Raw genomic sequence first — 22415 nt, forward strand, 5'->3', positions numbered from 1 at the left:
CAAATCTGTTGAGGTTGAAGAGTAAAGAAGGGCCGCATTTATACATTGAGAAATAACCCCATTTCACATTTATCATTTTCATTCACACCCTTGCATTCATACTTATATAAAAACATATAATGCTAACATCAACGTATTAGATGAATATGTGTTAAGAGATCATTCTAGTCAAATACCGAGAGCCTCATAAGTCTTGGTCTATCATGACTTAACGTCATCACCACTATCTCTTCAGATAGAGATTGATAAAAATTTCACCCCGTTGGAAGTGCAGTAGGTGGATCTTAACCCGAGGTGAACGATGAAAAAGTTAGCAAAAACAAGGCTTGCTAAGTGTTTTGCAACTTAAAGTTTATTTCATGAGGGTTAAAGTCGCCCTATCAAGGGGTGAATGAATATTTCATTCATTTTACCCTGGTGGCTTTATTAGGTACTCGTTTGTGTTTTTGTTGTCCAATGCTTCGCATCGTTGACGTGATTTAATTGTTACTGTGACGTCATATCAACCCTTGGGTGAGACAAAGAAATCTCGAACCGGTAAAAAGCGTAGATAAACTTGTCTGGGGTAAGATAATCGCCGTCCATGTTAAGGTCAATTGTAGCAGAAGATCCTTGTTGGTTGTTTCGTCAATGAGACTAATGCAAGTCCTTCAAAAACGTATGCAAAATTGAGGAAACAATAAGGCCACATTTTACTATCTACGACTTTTACAGGTGGCGCAGCAGTTAAGTCCGTAGAAGTCATGATCACAGACGTTATGTTCAGGGACAAGATGACACCAAGAATATTTATCATTACATCCTGATCCTGAAATGGAAAATAGATTCAACTGTAATGAAAACATACTACTCATTATTTACCCCCTTAATGCTTAAGAATATGTACGGAATCAGGTTTGTGGTTTGAAAGGAAGTCGATTCTGGTATCAAATAGTGAAAAGATGACTTATCATCATACCTTTGGCATAGTAATTTAGGTTTAATAAACATTTTACCTGTACAATCATTACACTCCATAACTTATTTTCACTCGTGAACTAGATAACAGAAAGGAACTGAACGTCGATATTTTGTGTTTACTGAATGAGTCAAAACATTGTTATTAAGATTAGCAGGGAGACTATACCTACCAGTCTGAACACAGCTAGCACTTCGACAGTTCCTTGACGCCACTGGCCTTGTTTCCGAGTCACATCCGCTGACTCTTTCACCCCTGTAACTGACACACTTTACCTGTCTTCTTTGTTCTCCGTCACCACAGGTCACCGAACACTGGACGAATACAAGGAAATATCGCTTTTTATTAAAACAGTATGTTTAACAACACGATACATTTTATTTTCTAGATGCATTGTACATAGCATAGATTTCAAAAATAGATTTATATATTTAATCAGATATGTTTTTTTGTATATTTCATCTTAATGACGATTTATACAATAAGCTGATGTTAAGAGGTCGATAAGTCAAGACTTAAAAATGTAAGTGTACAGTACTCCTAGTATACAATTAATTGTGTTTCTCAAAATCTTGATGAAATATGATTACATTGATTATCACTGTTATTGATGATAGAAACTTTCTAGAAATATTTTGTCATTGATATATTTAAAGCTCTTTGTTTGACGCTGGAGATGAATATTTTTAAAGGCAGATTTTTTTTGCGGAAAGAGGAACGCCGCATAAGCAAGACCAGACACACTCAATAGAAGAGTCTTAAACACATCTGCCTACCCGCCTTCAGTAACTCTCTATACGCAGATATGTGATTGAATTATAAAATAAAGTGAAACTGTGGTAAAGTGACTTATGAAAATATTCAGGACCCATCTCGGAAAACACACATCAAATCAAATACTTATAATGTCATCGATATATATATTCGTATCAAGAGACTAAAAGAACCTGATCATCGCGATCGAAGTCTACTAAAATGTAAATTAGAAACAGCCCCACCTGGGACCATGCTGACACCGTCCATCGCAGGGACCAGACCAGCGACATTGGACAAACCATCAGTTGACAGGGTTCCGTCATGGCGACGCTTGGTTTGGGAACCGTCTCGCAAAGACTATTGTTGACAGGTACATATTTACGTGCACCCGTTAAGTTTTTTTGTCGACATCTTAGGTAACGCGATCGAACCCCTCTCCCACAAGTTTTAGAACACTGCAGAAAAGCATTAAAGAGGCCTCAGATACCAGAGGTAGATGAGTAAGCGATTAGCTTACTAGTAAGCATCATATCGCACAAGGCAAACACACATGTCATAGATTCAAAAAGAAAGACAAACATATGTTTTAGAACCAGTCAATAATTTAACGGAACATATGATTAACACTTGGACATTTTTTTTATTAAATTGAAATAATATTTCAAATATATCACATTACAAATATGATATATGTACATGAATATACAATATTACTGAAGAAGATTGTTAAAACATCATAAATTTAAGGAATTCGATTTAACATTGAAACCTGTTAAAATACTTTAATTTCGTTTTTTTTCATCATTTTATAGTGTCGATCTTAATATTTACAGAAATTCTGCGATAACGTTAGCAGAAAAGCAGCACACTTCAATCTGATACCACCACAAACAAAACGTCACTTACCGGTCCCCATGGTGACAGGTGCCAGTCATTATTATCTCTATTAGGACACGCCCTTTTCCGACACGTTTTGATGATATCCGGTTTGGATGCCTGGCAATTGGTTTCCTGTAGAAGTTTATAACCCTTCCGCAGGCGCTGCCGACACGTGACCTTGCGTGTTCGTTCACCTATACCACAGCTGACTGAACACTGAGAGAGAACAGAATGCTGAATTGACATTTTTTTCGCTACTCTTTACGAACACATATTCAATCAACAACGTGTTATACAAATGATCACTTTCGACTTTTTTATGTTATTAATATTCGAAATTCAATTACTTTTAAGTATTATTTGACTTTAGAAAAACGTTTTGCACTTCTTTAAGTTCTGAGACGAAAACTAAATGTCCCAACATTTTGAGTTTTTTTATGAAAGTAGAGTGGAATATTTTTCGTAGAGAAATAATTAAAATAATTATGGACGGACATATACCTTTGACCATTTACCAGCGTGCCAGTCTGGATGGCATTCTTGTTCGTTACATCGCCGTGACCGGAGAGGGCGTGGCAGGTGAGAACAGGACGCCCGCCGTAACTTTTTGTTCTTGGTTGAAGAAATCCTCTGTCGACAGTAGATCTTCCGCTTCTGATGACCTCCCCCACAAGTTCTAGTACAGGTCTGCCATTCTTCGGGTATCCATCTAGTATGTTAACGGAGACACCAATGATTGAATATTACACAGTGGAATAAAATAATATAAACCCGCACGTACATTATTATTTGCAAAATATTTACTAATATTCGTAAATTCAAAAGTAGCATCATGTTATTCGGTTTTCTAGAAATTTACATCGTCTTTTTTGCCTTATTGCAAATCGAGAGGAAAATACATTTGATACTTGGATTGTTTTAACAAACATCTGAAATATAGAGAAATTATAAGGTCGATGTTCAGATATCCCAAAGGATTTCGAAATAACAATAAATGTTCTACGAATAAATAAAACTCAGTTAACTGTCACATGGTATCGGAACAACACACGAATGGGTTGATTTTTATTATTATTATTCCGGTCAGCAAAATTTGTTGTAATGAAACAAAATTGTGCCTTGAGTCTAATAGAATCAAATGGATACAACGCCACATGTTTCTTGCAATAACGCTGCTAAAGTATTCAGAAAGCGTTTGTCCCGAGCTTTATAAACAATAGTCATATACAACCATTTGCTCTTTAACCACCAAACCTGGGCGATGTTACAACATGATCTATTGTGTGAATATGAACTAAAGATGTAGAAGGATTCCAAACATTATTTTATTCATATGCTTTGTGCTATGGGCGCACATAGTGATTACAATATACTGCTTTACCGAGTGAGAGGTAAACTTTAAAGGCGAACAAGGAAGAAAAACAAGAACCATCCACATAAATTTTCTCCATTCAATACTAGAACTGTACAAAAGGCAACATATGTATATTTTATGTTTAAATTATGCTCGATTCTCGGCTTGGAGGAAATGTACTGTATACAACATTGGACCTCAGATGTTAACATGCATGTGCTTCAAGATTGATTCCACGAAATAACCTCTCCTTAAAAAATATCGTCCAAAGTGTATTCCAATCCTAAGTCCACAATTGATATGCAAGTCTTACTTAATTTACTTACTTAAATACTTAATTGCGATTGTTGTGTGGTGTAATGAGAATAAATAATGTACATATTGTGACTACTCTTCTGATTGTAATAATACCACTCATATGTTGTTCAAAATATATTATATTTGCGATATTTATATCTTTAATTAAACATATGAAAACAAAATAAATTATGGATGATAGACCATGGAATTGTCCCATTTGCTGCTGAGAGAGCCAGATGTGCTCAGTCACTCTAGATCACATTTAGTTTAAACCATATTTTATTTCATTCATTTTTATGTATACATAATATGCATAATTAATATAAGGATTCAGAAAAAAGTATTACATACTTATATGAATCTGTCTCCTTAAATAATGACAAGCAGGTGACAACACTAAAAACTTTACAACATACTTAGTAAGAAATATGTTTGAAATAGACAAGTGATAAACTTTGTAAATATATGAAGGAAAGAAAGACGGAGAGTGAAAGAAAGAGAGAGAGGAGGGGGCAGGGGAGAAAGGGGGATAATGAAGTGTTTTAATACCATTATGATACTAAACTGTAGTTGTTATTGTACATAATTACATATTGTACATCAATTAAACATACGCAAATGTGTTAGTTCACACAACTCTCTGGGATCAATGAGGTAGCACTATTAATTTGCGAAACGTTTGGTTTTAGAAATAAAATATTGTATACAACGGAAAACGTTTTCATTTTCATTGATAGTTAGATTTGGATCTCCGTACAAAAGCATGTCGAGTGTGTAATTTTCGGGCAAATTTAAAAAACATCCATTTCTTATGTCTGTATAATTAGAACAAAATAGAAGAAAATGTTCAGTAGTTTCGTGTGACTGTCTACAGGAGCAATAAGGACTATCGACAAGATTACGACTAAACAGGTGGGCATTTAAAGAACTGCAGGACATCCTTATCCTAGCGTGATGAACCTGGTCAAGACGATTCCCAAAATTATAATAAGGAGGGACAGTACGGGAGTGTCTGTGTAGGTAGTTTTTCAGATTACTTATAGAGGGGTTATTTTTTACTAGTGGTGGTAGCGAGTTCCAAAGGTCGATAGAAGAAGGAAGAAAAGATTTCTTAAATAAATTAGTTTTACAAAATACATTACTCAGATTATCAGCATCACGTGTATTATATTGATGAGCGTCGGTTCTGCGCTGAGGAAGTAGTTGTGAGAGATATGGGGGAGAGAGACCAAAAATCATTTTGTGTATTTGAACTGTTTTCTTAACATTGCGTCTATATTGTAGACTATCCCACCCAGTTTCCTCATAAAGCTTAGCATGACTAGTTAGTTTAGTCCCACCCGTCATAATTCTAGCAGCTTCAAGCTGAATATTCTCCAAAGACTGACATTGTTGAATAGTTAAGTTATCCCAGACCATATCGCCATATTCTAGAATAGGTCTGATAAATGAAAAATACAAAGTTTGTAGAGAGTTTCTGTCTATTTTGAACTTAAATTTCCGTAAAACAGCGAGTTTATTAGAGGCTTTCTTTATCATTAAGTTAATATGTTCAGACCAAGTACCATCATGAGAGAAGAAGAGTCCTATATGTTTGTGATGTTTGACCTCATTAACAGGAACGTCATTCATAAGTAAAGGTGGGTGATGGGGCTTATTGAGTTTTCTACTAATCAGAAGAGATTCAGTTTTATCAGGGTTAAAAGTAACCAACCATTTTTCAGACCAGGCATATATTTTCCTTAAACTGTCATTCAGTAAGTCTGCACATTGAAGCGGAGTATCTACTATAGCATAAAGTGAAGTGTCGTCGGCAAATAGTTTTATTATTGCGTTAATGTCGTCAACTATGTCATTTATAAAAATTAGAAACAGTAGAGGGCCTAGTATTGACCCCTGGGGAACACCAGCCCTTATTACTTTCCACTCAGAGGTTTTACAATTTATAACTACTCTTTGCTTTCTGTTATCTAAATAACTTCTAAACCACAAATGCAAACTCCCCCCAATGCCTATTTTATGTAATTTAAAAAGTAGCCCTGCATGCCATACTCTGTCGAAGGCTTTGCTGATATCACAAAAGACCATTCTAATTTCTTTACCTTTATCTAAAGCCGAATATATATCATTAGTAATGGCGAGTAATTGATTAATTGTAGAGTCACCAGCCCTGAATCCGGATTGGGAAGATGATAATAGAGAGTTCTCAATAATAAACTTATACAGATATTTATATACACATCTTTCCATTACCTTTCCGACAATAGATATTAATGATATAGGACGATAATTGTTGAGAAGAGAAGGGTTATCTTTTTTAAACACTGGCGTAACATTAGCTAATTTCCAATTATTAGGAAAAGATGAAGTAGTTAAAGAGTTATTGAAGATTACTTGGAGGGGGTAACTCAAGATTATTGCTGCCTCCTTAAGGAGTCTAGGATTAATTTGGTCAGGTCCGACTGCCTTAGAGCAATCTAGATTTAATAGAACAGAAATAATGTCATTCCTATCTATATATATATGACTAAGAAGAGGTTCGTTGTTAGTAGTAGGTGGAAGTTCAGCATTAGTATCATCGACGGTAGAGTTGAGACAGAAGAATTCATTAAATGCATTTGCTTTATCAATGTCATCAGAAAAAATAGAAGTTTGTGTATGAATGGGTGGTATATTACAGGTTTTGTTGGTGTTAAGCATAAGTTTACCTACCGTTTTCCACCAAGACTTCCCACGTGTATTGTTACCCAGCATTCCACATAGTTTACGGACATATTTAGTTTTTGCATTACGTATTGTATTTACACATTTGTTCCTAATTTTTTTATACTTACACCAATCCTCTATGGTTCCTGATCTCTTAGCTAATCTAAATAATCTTTTACGTTTCCGAGCTAACTTACGAATTTCACTGGTCATCCACGGAGGTTCTCTGCTACGTATAGTAACTACTTTGTTTGGAACACATTCCTTAGCGGTGTTAATGAGTATATCAGCAAAGCCATCGACAGAGGCATCTAAATCATCATATGTTAAAACAGTATCCCAATCAACAATAGAAAGTTTCTCTCTAAAAATGTCATAATTGCCTTGGTCATATAACCAAATATTACGTTTCATTGACGACTTCTTAGGTACAGTTATATTTAGGCTACAGAAAATAGGACAGTGATACCTCAGGGGCTGGTCTAGAAAACTTTCCCCAACAGAACATTTCTCAATCAAATATGGATTACTCACACAAATAACATCAAGCAATGATGAAGAATTTTCAGTATAAAAGGTAGGAGACGATATCATTTGGGTTAAATTGAAAGTGTGTAATAATTCGTGTAAATATGGAACGGATTGGTTATTAGTTAAATAATCAGCATTCAAGTCACTGGTTAAAACAATATTATCACACCCAGTATTAAAAGCAAGTTCTAACGATTGTGAAATATGATCCCATGTAGAGACTGGAGAATTAGGTGGTCTGTAGAAAGTGCCATAAAGTACAGTAGTACCTGCTAAACTCAATTCTACCCAAACACATTTAACAGTAGGAAGCTCTAAGTCGGGGCGACGCTTAGCAGGTATGTCATTTTTTACGTACACAGACACTCCCCCTCCTACACGATCAGATCTAATATAACAAAACGGTTCACAATAACCAGGAAAAGTAAAATCTGTTAAGTTATCATTAGTGGAGAGCCAAGTTTCAGTAAATGAAAGTACGCAGACGTTGTGCAGTTCGGTAAATAATACATCCATCTTATTCCGGAGACTTTGGACGTTCAAGTGAACAAAAGAATACTTAGTACTGTCGTAATAGTCGCTTGCATTACTAGAGAGGTAGGAAGATTCGGAGGAGATTTCAGAGGCAGAGTCGGAGTTGTCCGAAGGACCTGGATTTATCTCAATATTGCCTGATATAATAAGTAACAACTGAATTACACACAGGAGAAAAAAATGCAAAAGACAATGAGCTACTTCACAAAATCCCAGAGAGTCTTGAGATTTAGCATTAATTATAACCTTAACTAATTTCGTAGAAATCTGAAAAAACTTTTCTATTAAATAGTCCTATCCGAGCACGGTGTAATTGTAACGAGATCAGCATTATGTCACATCAGTACTGGTGTACAAAAGCATGAAACAATGGTGTGCTCGGACAGAATACAACAGATATAGTTTGAACAACGACAGTATCATATAAATAGTAAGGTGGGGGACGGGTCGGGGGATAGGATAATGAAGGAACAGAAGAAGTAGAGAGAGAAATATAAACGTCGTGTGCATTTGGATAACAGCAAGGTACACAATGAGGTCAAAGTTGAGGTTCTAACATTGGCGCACGGGCCGGGTTAATACGAAGAATTGTCTATGCGGCAACAGGGGAGAAAGCCTTTGATTTTATAATTACATATTTACATGTGCAAACACAACGCGTGGTTATATAGTAATTGAATGAAGGTAATAACTTATTATTTATGCGGCATTAGGAGAATTATATTGATGAAAACAGTGGAATTATAACATGTAAATAAGATCCAGCTCACATGATACAGGTAACTGGTAAACCTACATATGGGATAACCCAATATGTCTGCTTCACGGTAGCATGCACTTGACCACGTGACTGCACACACACACTCAGTGAAGTGCACATACATATGTTTGTAAACAGAGAAATCTGATACTATGGGTCATAGATAAAGAAAAAGAGGGCAGACTTTTCAATACATTGTAATTGTCCATAGCAGTTAAACTGTGACGGTGTGGACACAATGCTGACCGGGACAAAAATAATACTGACACATGAGATGGGAAAAAGTACAGGTATGTACAGGTCATGTAAGTTATATAACCGTGTATTACAAACCGATCTTATTTGATTTCGAAATTAGATTAAGCTGACAAGATATCTAGTACACAGACAATTAATACATGATTACGATAATTCATGCATAATCGATCAATATTTTTGAAATACAATGACACGGAATGACAAACTAATTCATTGATAATGAAATGTGCTTGGATTTATCAAATGACAGGTTATCAAAGTCAAAAGTAGTAAGCTAGAATTAAGGTCATCTATAGTGAACTTTATTGTATGTTTGGTTACTGGATCACGTGTCCAAACTGAACCAGATCGTCTACCGATCTAATGCCGAAGACCTTGGCATTTAGATCTTTAACCATCACCTTGCCATTCGTCGTCCACGTTTGAAGGATAGCTTTAGATTTTACAAGTTGGCGCGAATGATAAGCGAGTTCACTCCGCATCTTGGTGAGATCTTCATTCACTGAGATGTGCGAAAAGGAATCATTATCGCGGAATGCTTTCCTTGCCTTCAGAAGCTTGAACTTCGTATCGACTGACTTCAGACGGACGATTATTTGCCGAGGTTTAGGAGGGGATCGTACACTAGCACTATGCTGCTGACGAGGTTTACCCACACGATGAGATCTCTCAACATCGGTGGGTTGTAAGTCAATACCTGCAGCAGTAGCAGCATTCAAGACAACGGCTGTAGTATCCTCTTCGGGTGATTCCTTGAATCCAGAGAATCGAACCAGGGCTCGACGTCCATATTGCTCGACGTCGTCTATATGAAGACGTAAATCACGGTTCTCCTGTTCGAGCATATCAATACGTTGGATGAGGGGGGATACACGGGCGTTGACCTCCTGTGTAACTAAGTTAGCTATGTCCGCCTTAAGAGAAGACTTTAGAGCCACTACAATCCTGTCAATATCATTATCCGACAGCGACGATGGACTAGCACTGCCCATTGGATACGACCCAGGAAATGAACTGGGTGGGATGTAGCCCGGGGGGTAGGGATGACTAGGTGGAGTGGTATACTGAGGCTGGGGCTGAAACCCAGGTTGGCCAGGAGTAAGACTCATTGTATCTCGTAGAGTGAACACCTCAGAAAGTTCAGTTAGTTTGTGTCTCTTAGGATCCCGGGGGGTGAGTGAGCCGGTCGAGGAGGAGGAGGATGAACTAACTCGATTACGTTTTTCTCCTTGAAAAGACGATACAGACATGTGTGCTAAAAGTACATATGAATTGGCAGTTTCAATATTACTAAAACAGTTCAGCGTAGATAACTGTAGGTAAATATGGACACCTACATGTTATCATCGGGATACATATACAATGGCTGCCACAGAATGCACGGGCCAGGCATGAGTACTCACTGTTCAATATGAAGGCCAAAATATAGCTACAAATTGTCAATAATGTGGCATTTTATCGCACTGTGGTATAAGGAGGCGTCTAAAAACCCGCCATTTGAATTATGGACCTCAGGACCTCGCTGAATTACCTTTTACATTTTTGTTTACCGGAGCTGTTTAGGTTGACGTCATTTCGAGGCCAGAGCCAGTTCTGTTCATCACATTTCTTCAACTGATGTTTGTCTTTTTTTCCCATATACGCTAAAGCAGACAATAATTTTGACAGTATGTGAAACGTGCATGCATGTCACGTCTCATCTCATGTACAATGAAGAACCTACCTCGGGGGACAAGCCACCTCGTTACAGGGAAACACGCCAGTTTCTGGTTTCTCACTCTGGTCGCATTCGGTCGAGTTCACTTCTTGATACAAGTTTCTATGACAAAGAGCAGTGACAGTCTTCGTCCCTAAATGTGAAGAATTGGTTAACAATTATACAACCCGCTCAATTAAGAACTTTAAGGATTCTTACCCCTTACTTTCAACAGTAAAGCATACTTTGCACTTAATATAAATATACAATTTTAAAAATGACAACTTTTTTAATTGTCGTTAGTTATCTTATTTAAGTTTGGTGAACAATATTTGAAAAGTTTACTTTCACAGAGCAGCTTTTTTAACCAATGCTTTACTCCAACATTATTTTAGAACAAAAACCTATCTCAGCATTGTATATATATATATATATATATATACAAACAAGTACTACTTTTTCCTAGAAACATGCTTCACCCTAGGTTAAAGTGTATGTAATAAATGTTATTACCTCATCTTAGTTAGTTTACTTCTATTTCTCAGAAATTCCTTTCGGTACTTACCCCCTGCGCATGGCTCGCTACATGAGGATACCGATATACTCCAAGTAAAGACCTTTGGCGTTTTCGTCACGACCCTCGTGTCGTTAGGGGGACGAGGCATATAATACTCGTACACAATCCCTGCGTTTTGGTCTTGGACAAGAATCTGTAATGTTATAACAAACTCAATGTTTATCGCGTTACCTTTTTCAAATTAATTATTTTCACGTTGCTTGGCTACTAATGTTTAGCAGTGGATGTAAACTTCAATAGATCTGTTCTTAGTTCTTGAATGTAACATTGAATTAATTTTTAAACCAAATGTCGCCCGTTTTGCATTCGATAATCATACTGAATATATGCTAATCAATTCTTGTCTATTTAATGAATAAAATAGTTATGTCGTGTCTCAATTATTCATTTATATTCATCTTCAATTTCAAGCAAATGTTTTATTACATGAAATTGGTATTCTATTCTACTAATTGATTGAAACTCAGATGAATGTTTAACTCGATTTGTTTCCTTTTTCAATAAATAAAAAAACCAAAGGTTTGGCTTTTGCTAATTCTTGTATGAGTGCTACATTTTTAACTCACAACGTGAATTTTCATGAACATACAGATCAGAAACAATTTTAGACATATATACGATCTAATATGAAACAAGCATAGATTTCAAAATAAACAAAATATTACGTAGAATGTTGCTATTCGTACATGAATGTTTAGCAACAAACAAAGCGAGAGTAAGCTTTCACTGACCTCTATCACAAGATCCTCGGTCAGCGGTCCAGCGCTCTCGAGAATTTCAGGCTCGTCGTACGCACGCCGATAATAAAACCTAGCTCCTCCGAATGTATATTCTCCTGGCCATGCTACCCGACGCTGTCCATTTAGGTAATACTTCCCAAATATATCGCGTATCGCTATGTAATTGGAAGTTAAGGATTTTTCAAAGATGCGTATTGATCGAGAATTCATTGGAAGAATGGCGACCGGAAAGTACGCTACAAAATAAAAAAGCATTGATTATAAGTAAAGATCGGCCCTGTCCTTACGATGTATGCACTGACTTTTAGGCTAGAACATCTGTTTTGCCAAATACATGTTTCAAAGCTTTGAAGTAAAACGTGTTTTTGTCGGGAAATGTCGATACTAACTTATCCAAGCATCGCCGCGGATGTTTTTAAGTATCAGTTAGATTTTGTTCCAAAGAGTCGAACAAACAGTTTAACTTTGGATGAATTGATAGGTTCGATATATCGATCAACATACTGTTCATTTTGGGCTGCTCCAAATATTCTCCGGTCATTCTTCTGCAGGTAGAGTTATCTCCCTTGCAGACGCCACATGCATCATTAGACGAATTGGATCCCAATATTAAATCACATCCGATTGGCTGAAAACGTTGATATGTCCTTGTGAGTAGTCATTTACAATGCTAATAATTTTGTTTTTATAATGCACATGTACATTGAGATTTATTTTTTGAACCCCGATTACAAAATTATTGTGACTTTCACACCTTAGATATGGTGACTTACACACCTTAGATATGGTGACTTACACACCTTAGATATGGTGACTTACACACCTTTGATATGGTATGTTTTTCTTCTGTTTGTCCGCTATGAAGTTTTATTATTTGATATTTATTGTATTGCTTTGGTGAGATTTTTTCTATAAAAGACTCCTCATATTCGGTGTAAACATACAACAAAAACAACTGTTTTCTAATCGAACAAGAAAGTTGTGTTCCCAATCGGATCTATCAACTACAGTGTACTTCCATTCGTTTCACTCTAGTTGGTATAGCAATAAGCTTGGCAGCTAGGAGGGGAGCGGTGGGAATGTTGCTCTCTTTGAATTAAGTCATGAGTTTTATGTACCTGCTATGCTCTCTTGTTAGCTGTGTTGGTAATTCCTAAAATGAAATGCTATATAGTGTATGGTTTGCTGGATATCAAATATATATGTGTTGCGAACAGCGGTGCATAACAATTGCTAGCTTCTGTGCGTGTTTCACGCCCTATGGCTCCCACCCGGAACGGGATGCTAGTAGTTGTGAATATTGCTGACTGTCAGAAAAGCTGCCGTAATATAGGTTGCGTTATGAGCTCGTGATCCACTCGTGACTAGGTATTCCTGATTGCTAAGAACCGGTGTTGTGGTATCTGCCAACGTGTTAACCCTTGCATGTAAAGTGGAGTTTTCCCTTTTACATGTAGAAGTAAATATCCTTGTTCATTACAATAATTTGTTTAAGTGAGTAGATAAAGAAGACCATTTACTGGTATTTTTTATTATTAAACATTGCCCGTAGTAGTGACTTTTGTTTGGACCTATAGCACGCTGCAGTATTCACTCTTCAGCATGACTGGAAAAATCTGATCATGTAGTGTGTTCCGTATACATACACCAGTCTGAATATATCTATATATTACAGGACAACTATCATTGTCAAGGAAAACGTCACCGAAGTATGATTATTATTGAATAACATTAATTTTTTTATGTTTGTGGTTTTATTTCCCTGTAACGCAACATAACCTGGACATGACAACCCACCGAAGCGTCATAACCTGGACATGACAACCTACCGAAGCGTCATAACCTGGACATGACAACCCATCGAAGCGTCATAACCTGGACATGACAACCCACCGAAGCGTCATAACCTGGACATGACAACCCACCGAAGCGTCATAACCTGGACATGACAACCCACCGAAGCGTCATAACCTGGACATGACAACCCACCGAAACGTCATAACCTGGACATGACAACCCACCGCAGCGTCATAACCTGGACATGACAACCCACTGAGATGTCATTACCTGGAAAGTATCAAAACACAGACATGAAAACCTACTGAAGTGTTACAACACATCGGGTCACATAATACTGATTTCCCTTCAGTGCTGAGCGACCAGCAAGGACGGCGTTGAAATACATATACTGGTAGTAATTTGCTTTTTGAGTGATTATTTCTACTTTTTCTTTGTACTGCCATTTTGTATATGTAATTGTTGTTACCTTACAGGTGCCCTCCACACAGATATTGTTATCACCCTGACATCGCATTCCGTTGACCGCAGTATGTGTGATGGTAAAAACATAGTTGAATGTTTCAGCAATGCAGTGCAGCTTACAAGGCTCACGAACTGGAAAATACACAGAACTCATTACTATGAACCACTAATTTTTCGCGTTGGATTCATTTTCGCGTTCAGGAGAGTCAATCGCGAATTCAAATCCTACGCGATTATTTGTAATGAAACAATTCTTGATGACATACATACTGATTCGGTAAACAAGTTCGGTTCGAAGTCCATATATCTAATAGACCATCATTCGCTAATTTAAGGTCATTTCGAAACCACCGTTCGCGATTATGTCAGAAAAGGTTAGTTCGCGAATTAAAATATTTGCAAAATCTACGTGACTTACAGAAGTTAGTTTGGAATCATGATTTAACCGAGATACAGATAGTTAGGCGTTGACACTTCGAAGATGCTTAAATATATGCGTAAATTGAATATAGATCAATATGTATATTAAGAATAAGATGTAGACATCACAAAATTTTATGGTAATTAAGAATGGGTGTTTTTTATTTGAAAGCAATATTTCCATATCTAATTTGAATGTGCTTTTCAAAAGAGCTGAATCAAAAGCAGCCCAATTTTACACAAGATTCGAGTATAAAATTGTATTCCATTTATGACACAAAGTAAGAATAAAGTCTACTTCAATACGACGAGAGATAACTCTATCGAACTATAAATTGTAATGAAAGAATTGATAATTTCGATCAAGTATATTGTGTTTAATTTCTAAAGATGTATTAGGGTAACTATTCATGCGAAAATTGTAGTGTAAATATTATTTCGAAATCGTGATAAACCTTTCAACATGGCAACAGTTGTTAAAAACTTATTCTCATAATTTCGCCACTATAGAATGCATGGCATTCAGCAACCATAATTTCGCCACTATAGAATGCATGGCATTCAACAACCATGCATTCTCTAACACATGCACTAATATGATGTAGGTTATTCTTTTACTTATTTACTTAATAACGAAAAATGATTTGTATTAGGCTATCAATCTAAAATGCTAAAACGGTTTCAAAACTTTACAGGATTTGTTGCAAAAAATGCTTGCTTATGTTTGCGTACATTTATGGAAATGAATATTTTAAATTGTTTCACTATTTACCATTGGATGTATAAATTGTGGGTGTAAACTGTGATTTGACAAGGAACAATTAGGAAACAATTATCTGACATACACAAAATATGTTTGTTCTTACCGTTTTGAAGTTTCTTATGGGGCTTCCATTTTAGGTACCATCCTCTGAAAGGCTTTTTGTCGTAAGAGGTACACTGAACCGCATAGAAGTCATCATCACCATCCGGGCATTCCTGAAACATCGTTTCAATAATTTGGATTTTCTCACTTCCATCTTATTTCATTACTTTACAATAATCTAAAATCGAGGTGTTGTCAATAACGCATAAGACGCTTACCCTCCTGAACACCTGGTCCTACCTCATTATTAAGCTAACCATATGCAGCTATTATATCTACGGGATACCTTGGTTACGTCCCTTTAGCGCTTATCGAGTCGAAGGGGCCAGTGATAGATGAGAGATTTTGTCAAATTACTAAGGTACCCGGTAAGGGTATACAATCTGTTTGCAACATGGTAGATATCGTTTTGAAAGTATACATATTTACATCCCTATAATTCCGTCACATTACGAAAGTATCCAACAGCTAAATGACTGCGAATAAAAATCCTATTCATTGTAAAGTACTACTATAGTAATTTGTATAATTAGCGACAAAACCCGTCGTGTCTTTTCGGCGACAGTGGTTGTAATTTTCTATAGTTTTGTCATTGCTCCTCTTTTTAGATTTTTTTGTTTATAATTTTCGTTTTTTTTTATTATTATTATTATTATGTCATTGTTTTTCAGACTTGCATGACCTACATGTGATAAAGCGTTATTTGTTACATTAAATAATCAATTAGTCAGCCAAAGATATTTTTAATGTAAATTGTCCGATTTCAACAAATTCAATATATTAATGATATCTGACAGCTCATAAAGAGACGTCTACAGATAGTCGGCAGTATGACAGTCACTTACTTCCATCCGACACATCTTGAACACTTGGTCTTGTCCTGGGCATGGCCGACCACCGTATTGTGGACTAAAATCAAAATACAAAATTATGTTGTAAATTGAAGTTTAGAAAGAAGATGTCTTTGTCTATGCTATATCGGATGTTTTGTTTACTGGTTCTTGATTCGTCAATTGCAGTAGTGTACATGATAACAGGAGTACTTTGAGAAACATCTCTGCCTGTCTTGGATGTAAACGTTTTATATACTACTAATCTTACTGCAGTAGACGAGATCACGTGAGACTTCGAGATCGGAGGATAAACTTACAGTGGTCGGTTACATTCCCTTTCTCTTACAGTCACTCCGCCTCCACAAGATCGGGAACAATCTGACCACTCCGCCCAAGCTGACCACTGGCCGTCAATAGGCTCCGGACCATCCTGACCAAACTTGACGCACTCACCCTGTCGACACCACTGATGTGGTAATAATAAAAGTTATGCGTTAATAATAAAACTAACAAGATGCCTTATTTCCTGATAAAGATGGTCAAGGGAAAGATTAATTATCCATTTATCTGTAAATCTAAGGTTCCAGAAAAATATCTTCTTGGCCAAACAAACCAAAACGCCAATAAACTTGCTACACGTAGATCTGTGCGTTGATGAGAAAGTAAGGCTATCAAAACGTTTTCTACTGTAATGGTTTCGATAACCTTAACATGCGGGATAGCATGTTATACATAAGTATATTGTTAAAAAGCAGCTTTATTCTGATTTTTTTTAACTGATTCCTTTTTCATATATCACATTTTGAAAGATTCTTCATGTCAAAGGGGCCAAATGTTTAAGATTCAAATAGCTGTGGAGAAGAGAATGCCTCCCAAACGACTTACATCTTGTACGCAATTGAGTATTATGTACAGAAGAAAATATTTATCACTTTATTGTGAATATCCTCATACAGTTTTTCGTACAAACAAAAAGACAAACTTGAAATCTGATATGAAGACAATTTCTGTTCGAAAAAAGATGAAGATGACTACAGTAGTTATGATAGATATGTTTATGCCTACCTACCATACCAGAACCACATGAGGTGCCTTCAGCTGCCGGGAGGAACTTGGTTTCACATCGTTTCTTTCCACGGTAACACCACAGGGATTTACAGATGTCCTGTGGACGTACAGAAGACTCCTGATCCACAAAACACACGTAAAATAGTATCGGACCTCTCAAAGTATTAACTTCACGTAGTTTCATTCTCATGGCTAATTTAACCAGTATTTTTATGATAAATGGAAGGCAACATTGCGAGTCATCAAAATGTTTTTTTTATAAGTTAATGTAAATTTTTTGGTGATTAGGAACATGTTGTATCTCACAGTTATATAACTTAGTCTGATATTAACTGTTAACGTTGAATGTTTTCGTTATTGATTGAAATATCAAAACAAAAAAAATTATATCATGCCTTTGTTAATATCATATCTTATACTGAGCTGTGTTGAGCAGCTGATGTTTTTATTTCTCATGCATCTGATGACCTTTCCAACGTCCGAAATAAATCAAAAATTGTTTTCAAACATTTTTATAACTCAATCACTCAATTTTTCTTGTACAATAAAAAGTATACCTATATTTCAATGTATCAAGATTTTAAATAGAATTTCTAGTTTAAACCATACATAATTTACTATCAGTCAAAACTACTTACCTTTCCGAAGTCATAGGTACAGAGTTTGGCGCGATGTCCGAACTGCCACTTACACTGGACATCAGCATTGTAGAGTTCTCCTGGCAGTTTGTCCGGAAAGGTCAGTTCGGCTACATGTTTTGGTTTGTTAGAGAGACATTTTGCCTGTGGAGTACTGAAGGATAGAATCAAATAAGTGACACACTATTTACTGCAAATCGCTTACCTTCCGCGAGCGATTTATTTTCCAGTTTCTCATCAAAGGATCTCAAAAGTGTCAAGTATAATTTGACATTGCGGTATACATCTTTTATCATGATTAATTATATCATAACGGATGTTGTTTTGACTTCAAAATAAAATATAGGTTATGTTTAAAAGATATATCCATAAATACATATCAGTACCAATTATAAAGTCTACTTTAAATGTAAAAGCACTCTCTTTCCGTCAGCCAATCACGCACAACTTATTTATAGCCAATGGGACACTCGAATGGAAGTAGACCGCAGATAAAAACAATACGAAGAAGAGTTTTCAGAGAAGAATATAAAGAAAATACATCTTTTCGTTTAGGATTTTTTGCTAAATGAGATAAGAAAGATATAAAATGTCGAAAATATAAGACTGAATGCAGGGATTCTGAAATGACTACTCACTTGAGAAAACGCATTAAGTAGGCTTTACTACAGATTGACCAGTGGAACAGACCATCCTTGCCCATCAGGGTCGGTGACATGATAGTTCCGGCAGATTGGGTACAGTAATTACCTTCGCCGTCGTGAAACATTCCAAAACTGCAAATGAAGCAACATGCATTAGTGATGTCACTTAGCAGAAATTAACTCTTTATAAGTCTGTAACTAACTGGTATTTTACAATAGCCCCACCCCATCCCTACCCTGACTTGGATCATTCTCGATACTCCAGAGGTTAATGTCTCTTTCGCTCTCTACAGAGAACGAAAGTGATTGCTTTCCATGGAGTTCTGAGGATGACAACATTAGAGACTTACTTGTGTCCCATTTCGTGGGCGATTGTAAAAGCGGTGGAGAGTCCGGTGTCTTCATTAATGGTGCAGCTCCTTATCCGATTACACATACCTTCTATAGGGGCAAAACCTGCATAAGAGAAAAACGTTGTTTTCTTTTTACCGTATTTTTTTTATCCAGAAAATATCCAAATGTTTCAAGGAAAATCTCTTATTTTTCCTACAGTTTGATCTGGCAGTCTTGTCAAAACAGAACATAACGATCTCGTATATATCAAATTCCTTATCAAATCTTAGAATCAAACCCAGCAATTATTGATATTCCAACTGCAATATATATAAACAAGGACTCCTTTCCAATAAATACCGAAGACACAAGTGGGAAGTATTTTGTTGGATAAAGCTAAAAAGCCTGAAATTCACACACATACGGATGTACCATGTTCAGATATATATACATGCTATTTTTTCTAGTTTTGTTTTTGTGCGAAATACAGTGCTTTTGTTTGTTTGTTTGTTTGTTTGTTTGTTTGTTTGTTTGTTTGTTTGCTTGCTTGTTTGTTTGTTTGTTTGTTTGTTTGTTTGTTTGTTTGTTTGTTTATTATAGATGCATGACATTACAATCAATATAACGATTACATATACAATGTAGGATAATTGTTATATTTTGTTATCGGAGAAAAATTTGTGTTAAAAGCGATGGATTACATTTACGATATTCACAAAATAAAAAACATATTATGCATATAATCTGAGGATCAGTTTACAGTGCGTTAATTAGTTACCAAGAGTATCACACGGAGCGTTTTTGTAGGAGCACAGATCCATGCCCGTGAGAAGAATAGCGTGATCGTGTTGTCTCCCCTTTGGTCCCACCAACACTGACTGCCAGGAGCAGAAGCTGTTCAGCGTCTTGTCGGCATGGTAACCAATCTCAAGACCTTTCTGTGAAGTTCGAAAGGAAATTTCTGAGGTTGGAAACCATTTTCATGATGAACGATTCTTTTAAGGTTATTTATTCTTCATATGTTATTATCTATATTTTATATTTATCATTGTGTTTGTGCATTTCCTAATAAAGTACCATTACAAATAATTATGTATACTTATAAGATAAAGATCAAGAAATAAAAAAAACGGAAAATAAATTCAACCCAACTTCCTCTATATATGTCTGTATACAAACCTCATCTCCCTCCAGCAGAATGAGACCGACCAAAACAATATCCAGTTTGTTTCCCAGACTTGAATCTTTATACAAATCAGCTACCTACATTGAAAGTATATCGGATCGAGGTTAATATTCCACCAAAGCCAAAACAGTTATAATAATAGGAAACTATTTTGAGACCGATGTTAGTAAAAGTCTGTGTATGTTGGGTAACAAATGAGTGCAAAAAGAGTAAGACTATCTATTATGTAAGAAGTGTATTTTAACTTTGCTGATATATATACGTCTGTGCAATAGCTGTAGCCTGTTAATAAAATAATTATGGGAAGTTATAACATTTTAAGACGAAAAACCCTTAACTAGCTTTGTCTTTAATATTTGAATAAATGTGAAAAGAAAAGTACGTTTAAACAGGGTCACCTACCATATTAAACAGTGTGAGAGTGTATGTTGTAATGTTTTCATCCCCATGCTTATAATACATGGTTTTATCAACCACGACCAAAGTCTCCACCGTCCTTTCTTCCGGTACCAGATGCGGTGACCGGAAGCGGAAATTGAAAGGTGATGATCTCTTTCTAATATCATGTTGCTGAATCTCTTTAACAACGCCTGTCCGCATGTCAAAAGTAGCCTTTCTTTCTGAATAGAAAAAACATTTAAGAGAATAGTTCACCAACATCACAAAGAAAAAATGTTAAGTGCCAATTTTCAATACTTTGACGCAAAAAGATTGCAATGTGATTCAGGAAAAAAGACGTTTTGGCATCAAACATTAATCATATACATTGATGATGAATAATTGATTGTGAATTTTCGTCTATTTGCTCTTCTTAACACGTCACAGTTTATGACATCATATGTATTGTTTACGAACCTCGCGTCTGTTTACCGCAGTACTGATTTTTGTCTTGTCTCGATGAACGTCGTGTGATTTTATGTGGACGACCTTGACCTTGTTTCCCGCGTACTCTGTGCCGCTTGATTGGTTCCAATATGAAATCCTCTTCTGCTGTTCTTATCACTCCGCTCTGGAAATAAATAGAGCGGGAATGAGAAACATGGGTTTGAATTTGAGCTGGTATCGTTTTATGCAGTGCTACATTTAGTGAACTCAGTATTATTAATTTGTTTGGTTCCACATTTCTGAAAATGTATTCCAAACCATGCGATAGCGTATTCCTTGAACAACAGATAACAGAAACAGTGTGTCATGATACCGATGAATTAATTTTGGATGTCACAAATCAGGTCTCTCCAACAGGTCAAAGGCAGATTTCAACTTAGTTCACCGAGAGATAAGATGGAGATACGCATTAGATCATGTGAAGGCATCGATATTCAAAAGACACTTTATATGGAATATTCGGTGGATATTTTCAAGTCTTGAAAATAAATGAAATACACATTAAGTAGGTACTGGGAAAGTTTGAATCAGACACATATATCAAAACGTATATTTAAATAATTTGACATGTAAAATATCGGGCAAATATCTGTTTATACTTAAAATGGTTCAGGTTATATATACGTTTGATAATTAACTATCTGATATTAGCGGGCTATGTACATGTACTTGATGACACAGCCGTAACCTAATTAGTAATGTACAGTCAATGTCACATCGCAGGTGTGCACTGCTTCGAGGTTTGACCCTTGACCTCGAATTTGGGCACATATACAGTGTATGTAACCTTTGACATGTCGTTAGTACATCCACGCCTGTCACATGACATGAGAAATATTTAGTATTTATATCCATATTAAGACTACTGCAGTTTTGGTGATAGAGAAGTTTTAAAGCGATTATGTCACGAAAGTTATGTTGAAAAGAAATTTTTAAAAGTATCAAATCAAAAAATTATTAAATGAAACAAATAAAAGTAAAACAAAATTCTTAATATGAAAGTATTAACGCCGGTGCTCTGAAATTAAGCAACCATCGTTGATGATGGTCACACTTCCGGTCGGTGTTTCAAGATGGATGCCGAACTCTAAAACTTCTAATACAGAAATAAGAAGAACGTAGGCTGATGATGATTATCATCTCAGATCCCCAATTGTAATATTTAGTTTTTGCCGAATTGTGTCGTCGGTGCAATCCCGGTAATCACTTTGAGGGTGCGATATTCTTGGATG

General features: G+C 36.1%; 1 protein-coding gene across 1 annotated transcript in view; it reads right to left on the reverse strand.

Moving 5' to 3' along the window:
- Positions 1–643: 643 nt before the first annotated feature.
- The window catches only part of LOC132561127 (A disintegrin and metalloproteinase with thrombospondin motifs 18-like), an 83096-nt gene continuing 61324 nt past the window's right edge, over positions 644–22415 (reverse strand). The window contains exons 4-24 of the mRNA XM_060225857.1: positions 21154–21307; positions 20701–20918; positions 20292–20375; positions 19891–20050; positions 19130–19235; positions 18774–18911; positions 18136–18289; positions 17499–17615; positions 16747–16895; positions 16442–16505; positions 15598–15709; positions 14316–14443; positions 12554–12677; positions 12041–12285; positions 11298–11442; positions 10760–10886; positions 3095–3302; positions 2621–2809; positions 1957–2169; positions 1131–1272; positions 644–808 (exon numbers count right to left, since the gene is read on the reverse strand). Coding sequence (XP_060081840.1) covers positions 696–808; positions 1131–1272; positions 1957–2169; positions 2621–2809; positions 3095–3302; positions 10760–10886; positions 11298–11442; positions 12041–12285; positions 12554–12677; positions 14316–14443; positions 15598–15709; positions 16442–16505; positions 16747–16895; positions 17499–17615; positions 18136–18289; positions 18774–18911; positions 19130–19235; positions 19891–20050; positions 20292–20375; positions 20701–20918; positions 21154–21307 — 3090 coding nt within the window. The 3' untranslated portion in view covers positions 644–695. The remainder of the gene's footprint in view (positions 809–1130; positions 1273–1956; positions 2170–2620; positions 2810–3094; positions 3303–10759; positions 10887–11297; positions 11443–12040; positions 12286–12553; positions 12678–14315; positions 14444–15597; positions 15710–16441; positions 16506–16746; positions 16896–17498; positions 17616–18135; positions 18290–18773; positions 18912–19129; positions 19236–19890; positions 20051–20291; positions 20376–20700; positions 20919–21153; positions 21308–22415) is intronic.

The sequence above is a fragment of the Ylistrum balloti genome, unplaced genomic scaffold (assembly GCF_031769215.1).
Source record: "Ylistrum balloti isolate Yb309-2 unplaced genomic scaffold, AGI_CSIRO_Ybal_v1 Utg371148, whole genome shotgun sequence".
Lineage (NCBI taxonomy): Eukaryota > Metazoa > Mollusca > Bivalvia > Pectinida > Pectinidae > Ylistrum > Ylistrum balloti.